The 6,028-nt window shown below is 31.9% G+C and overlaps 1 protein-coding gene across 3 annotated transcripts in view; it reads right to left on the minus strand.

Moving 5' to 3' along the window:
• The window catches only part of Ascc3 (activating signal cointegrator 1 complex subunit 3), a 294,273-nt gene that overhangs the window by 126,214 nt on the left and 162,031 nt on the right, over positions 1-6,028 (minus strand). For all 3 annotated transcript variants that reach the window (XM_005377814.2, XM_005377812.2, XM_005377813.2), the window contains 3 exons: positions 4,175-4,400; positions 2,535-2,689; positions 384-482 (listed from right to left, as the gene is read on the minus strand). In XM_005377814.2, the coding sequence (XP_005377871.1) occupies positions 384-482; positions 2,535-2,689; positions 4,175-4,400 (480 nt within the window). The remainder of the gene's footprint in view (positions 1-383; positions 483-2,534; positions 2,690-4,174; positions 4,401-6,028) is intronic.

Genomic DNA, 6,028 nt, shown 5'->3' on the forward strand with positions numbered 1-6,028 from the left:
TGAAGCCTCAGTTAAAGAAGTAGCAAAGAACTGAATCATTCTCTTATGATTTAAAGAACTTTAAAGGAATGGTTTTTCACTATATGACTCAATACTAGTACCAGATGTATGTAATATTTATCCTACCTATTCTACATATTCCACCCCACTGGGAAGCCATGCCTTAAACCTTGTAAAGATTACAACTGAATTTCTCAAGCTATGATTATACTGAATTATCAGTAGTGAAATATGTAACCACTGTGTTGCTTTAAAACCAAATAGAAACTTAATACCTAATAAATGAACTTTAATACCACTATGATCAGGGAAATAAAGTAAAAAACGAAAATGTTTATATGTTTTTCCTGTGATAGCAAAATAGTAAGGATATATCCACATACCTGTTTTTTAAGAGCAAGAAAATACTCTGAATGATAAATATGATCATTTGTAGGATCTTCAACCCAAATCCACCAGGGTTCTCCTGTGGTTCCATGGACCTAGAAGAATAGCATCCAAGCACCATGAATACTACAACTTAAGAGACTGTGCTGTTTACAGACTCAAAGCTTATTTCTCTTTCCCTAACAACTATATTGACATATAATTTACAAATAATTTTACTCATTTGAAGTATGCAGTTCAATGGTTTTAACATATTCACAAAGTTGCAAGACCATACTCACAACTTAACTTTATAACATTTTATTGCTCACCCCAAGAATGTCTGTATTCAACACCAGCTACTAATAATTTAGTACAAATTTGCCTATGCAGGACATTTGACAAAAATCAGTCATATAATATGTGATATTCTGGTTTTTAACTCACTGTTCTGTTTTCATAGTTCATTCATGTCTTGGCATACATCAGTACGATGTTGTTATCTTTTATCATCAAATAATATTCAACTAGGAAGATACTAGATAGATATTTGGTTTGTCCATTTCAGTTCATACTCATTTTCTCTCTCTCCACTCTCCTCCCCCTTTCCCTCTCTCTCTCACTTCTCTTACAAGGCCCAGTCTTACTGAGTGTTCATCTCTCCCCTCATTGTGTGACTTAAGGTGATCCCATAAGCCAATTAGATCATGGCGTTCTCATTACAACAGCTATAGTAAAGGAGAAGCTCATGACAAATACTGGTCAAATTGGACTGAAAAAGGGCTTGTGGTCTATACCCCAGGCTTGGTGAAAAGAGTAATGTTTTCTTCTTTCTCTGTCTGTTGAATATGAAAAAGAAAGCATAAGAACACTTGGAAAATACCCAGTAGGGTCAACAGACCAAAGAGAAAGATCCTGAAACATAAATGACATTATTAACCAGATTATTTAGCCATACTTTCTGGCTATTCTCCCTGTGGACCCTTTATTATACAAGATAATATATTATCTTGTTTACACTAGGCTGAAGGAGGAAATTTTTCCATTCTTAAAGCCAATATCATCCTTTTTGACAGAGATAACTATAAAACAAGCCCTCTCTGTTATTAATTATTTAAACTAGACTCTGGCAAATTATGAACGTAACAGTGTGAAAAAAGGGAAACATTCCTTTCAAAAACAGTCCATTAAATATAAAGTGAATTCATGCTTAAATATAATTTTATATTTATGTGAATTTTATAGTAATAGAAATATTAAACATAATTTTGTATCATTATCTGGTCTTCACAGAAATTCTGTGATAAAACAATAATGATTATAAAGTATATTTATGAATGAATACATCATGGGAATTAAAGGTGTGGACTTTTTAAAGCTGATGTGGAATTCAGATACGACTACAGTTGTGTGAATTTAGAGCACAATACTGAATAAAATTCATTCATATTACAAATGTAGCAATGTTTGGTAATGCAGAAGGTATTCATTTATATTTATAAGAATCCTAAAATAACCACCTGACGTAAGCACTGTGATACTACAATTACGGATTCACCAGTCTTCTTTTTCAAAGCAAAGACTGAGTCTTACTTGTCTTTGCATCTACAATTTCTAACACAGCAGCGGGTGTAAAGACAGACCTTAGAAAACATTGACTGCGTAAGAAGATCCACAGTAGACCTTTACCACATGTTTATCATCATATTTTAATAAATAACATCTAAAGAATTGAAGGAAGACAGAATGAGGACTAAAAACTGAAACAGAAATGTGATAAGACAGGATGCTATTTTAACTGAGAGAATCATGAGCACTTGGTAAGCTAAAATTATACGGCAGAACTGGCAAAAGGGTAACGTAGTGAAAATAGAGGAATATATAGCATTCATGTGGCATTCCTTCTGAAGTGGAATTCATTAAAATATTTTTCACTGTTGAAATTATAAGTTTCCTAGATTCCAGAAGAGCTCTCAGGTTGAAATATGATTAACAAAACACGTTTTTCTAATAGTTGAAAGTAAATACTACAACTATGCTTTTCATGATTCTTTTATGTTCATTTTACAGGATTTTCTATGTGCTAGAGACAGATGTAAACAGGTATACTGCAATCTATCATAGAGTACTTTTAGTTTAACAAAGATGTAAGTTTTTTCCCTTTGTACCTGATCATTCCAAGTGAAATCTGGGTAGATGCTGAGTGTCACTCGGAGGACGGTCCGTGTGATGGGTTGAATGGATGCTTCCATCATAACAGAAGGAATCTGATGAACACATTGTTTGACCTTCAGTCCAATATTCACATGATGCAGAATGTGACCTGAAAGGAAAATTTCATGCAGAAGAAATGTGTCCAGATAGAAAAAAAGAGCAGAATATTCTGACTTGTAAATGGCATTTTAGGAAGGTGATTTTATTACTTGTTTTATGATTTGCTATGTCGAATAGCTGACATTCTTGACCTGGCATGTTTGAATATTTTGTAATAGTTAACCTGAATTAGCAATTCATAGCGCTGAAATCCACTACCAAGGTTCTTTCAGGAACCTAGAGTTCTTAAAACTACTGAGACTTGATAATGTTTAAACTATTATATACAGACCCACTTGTTCCCATAGCAGTTTGGACACAGTATAGAAATATTTAGTATTTTGTCAAAATAGCTATTAATTTTTTCAGGCTCAGTTTCAAAAGTGTATTATTATAATAGGAAATTCTTCTATAATTAAGTACAATTCACCCATCTACACCTACTTCCAGAAAACAGAAGATAATACATAAAATATGGCGAGACTAATATAAAATTATCTATTCATACATTTTCATAAATAATAAGATAAAGGTAGACATGCATGGAGGTACACCAGCAAAATGGCTGTCACAAAGCAAATGTGACTATAAACAAGTGTGATTAACTAGTTTTAGCAAAACTGAAACTAAAGTTTATCATCCTTATCAAAATATAATACATGTAATTCAATATATATGTATCTTTTCCTTTTTTAAATTTTATTCTTTCTTGTAGACAATTTCATTCTATTGATAATTGCTATCCTCTATTCTATCTTAGGAAAAATATTGTTTTCTTCTACAAGTATAATAGTCATGTCAGCCTCTTTTAACTTTGGACTTTCTGCCAGCAATAATCCTTCCTCTTGTTTGTTTTCAGCCTGTCTCCCTTCTGGGTAATATTTATCCTATTTAGAACTGAAACACTACCTAACCAATACCTTATATATTTGCCTAAGAAAATGTGAAGGTTCATGGAAATAATGAAGGAAAAACTTTTCAATATTACATGAAAGAAAGTGGAACACTAGATACTATGTACACACTGACACCAACTGGGTCTAAAGATGTCTATTTGTGTAAGTAAGCTCATTTAGACATTTAGGAAGAATGCAAAGTTTAATGTTCACAGTATAATGTTCACAGTATAAATGTTCACAGTATAAATTAAATTTATACTGTACTACTGCTGATATATATAACAAAAGTCTTTGCAATCAATTAAATATTTAGAAGTGAAATGAGAGCACACATCATTGAAAGTTATCACTTATGGCAGATTCTATGTGTAAATTAATGGCATGAAAATATAAATTATTTTAACTGCTAATTCTGTCAAATAACTTATTAAAACTTGAAGTGATTTAGTGACTTTTGCTCAAATTTAGATAGAGATTTTAAAACTATGGTAAAAACTTATCTTAAGTAATGGGAAAATTTGTAATATATTTGTATTTAGTAAAAATATTTCATTTATACAGAAAAATACATTTGCACTTATTTATTTCCTTCTTACCTATTTCATCCTTCCTCATGTCTTTCAGCTTATCCACAGTAAGGTTTTTTTCTTCTAATCTTGTTAGAATGTGTGGTGGTAACACTGAAAACTGTCTCAAAGGGCTAGCCCAACCCCAAAGCCTCTTGTCAATGACTTTACTAAGATTCAGGAGCCTGTAGGTCATGGTAGGCCAACGTTTCCTTAGAGCAATTTCAAAAAGAGCACGGACAATTCTTGCTGCATTCTGAAGAACAAACGAGGCAGATTGGCAGTTAGAGTCCATGTGGTTTTTAAATATGTCAACAAATTTATTATTCCAACTCAGTCTCAAAAGAAAGGCAAGTCAAACTGCATCTTTGAATTGTGGAACAACATCTTTTCTAATATAAATGCAATTTTCTTTATCATTTACTCACAACAGTAAGCCCATTCTTTTTATGTATAAATCACCTGCTAAACTCTCAGAGTAGCCTTATTCCAAAGTTCTTAGGAAACTTAGCTCACACCCTCTAAACAGGAATGCAGCAGGAAAAGACAGAAGGCACACAAAGTACCCAGGACGCTGTTCATACATTCAGAATACAAAAGAGGAAGATACTTCCAGATATACGCAATTATTAAACTTACAAGGCTGTTCTGACAAAAACTAAGGAAGACTTATCTCATTTAATCTTTACAACAACTCCATTTCACTGGTATTAATGCTATGATTTCACAGTTACACTAAAGCTTGAAGATATTAAAATTTTGACTATGGTAATAGAAGTAGTTGGTGTTAGAGCATCTACTCAATTCTAGGGCTAAATGATTACAAATTCATTTTAAAATACTAAACTCAGTGGTCTGAGAATAGTTTCAGTAACAGATATATAGAAAGTTAAATGGAATGCATGTTTTAAAAATAATGCCTATAGCTAATTCTCAATTCTTTTGCATCCTTTCTTTGGTCATTAACTGAAGATTGTTACTGGAGATTCTTTTACCATGATGAACTTTAGAGACATCACTAAGTATGTACGGACATCTGTACTTGAAAGTAATGTTAGTATTAGACAATGTTACAAGAAATGATAAATAGTAAACATTCCAAATGGTAGAGATGATCCAGCATAAAATTATGAGGTAAAATGTGACACAAGAATTAAAATCTTTGCTTTGCGTTTTATAGAAAATGTGTATTTTTCTCCTGAAAAATTTGGACTTTTTTTTTTTTTAAATTTTAGAAGCTTAAGAAAACAAAAATGGTAGGTAGAAGTCCAAGGGTAGTTCTGATGCTCATGGGAGCCACAGATACAAGTTTTATTAAGGCCCAGAATATACATAAAGTGAGTACTTGACTATTATAACTATAAGGTAGATTTTCCTACATTACTGTTTGTTCTTATAAAAATTGTCAGGTTAGTTTTTCTAATTATCTTTGGAAGTATGTTACTTTTTGTATTTTAGAAACTATAACTGTTCTCTAAAAGCTAAAAAACAGTGGAAAGAGAAATCCCCTATGATCAGACACGAAGAAGACATTTTAACTTGCAATGATATAAATTGGGTGGGAATAATGAAAGATTGGGTGGGAAAGACTGGAACATGTAAATTTTAGAGCCTAAACTCTGAAGATCTTAAGGGAGGTGAGGTAAGAATTAACCTTAGGTGCTAAGACAAGCAAATTTAAAACATATAGAAGAATGTGAGAGGGTGCTTATGGGATTATTTATGCCTTAAATTTAAGTTTTACACTTACAACACAATAACTGAAGTACAATATCTAATGCATTCAAAGTTGATAAATCCATAACAATTATTGAAATATAATGGCAGAATAGTTACATATTTTATTATATTAATTGAAATATAATGGCAGAATAGTTACATATT

This window comes from Chinchilla lanigera, unplaced genomic scaffold (genome assembly GCF_000276665.1).
Source record: "Chinchilla lanigera isolate Chin_1 unplaced genomic scaffold, ChiLan1.0 scaffold00010, whole genome shotgun sequence".
Taxonomy (NCBI): domain Eukaryota; kingdom Metazoa; phylum Chordata; class Mammalia; order Rodentia; family Chinchillidae; genus Chinchilla; species Chinchilla lanigera.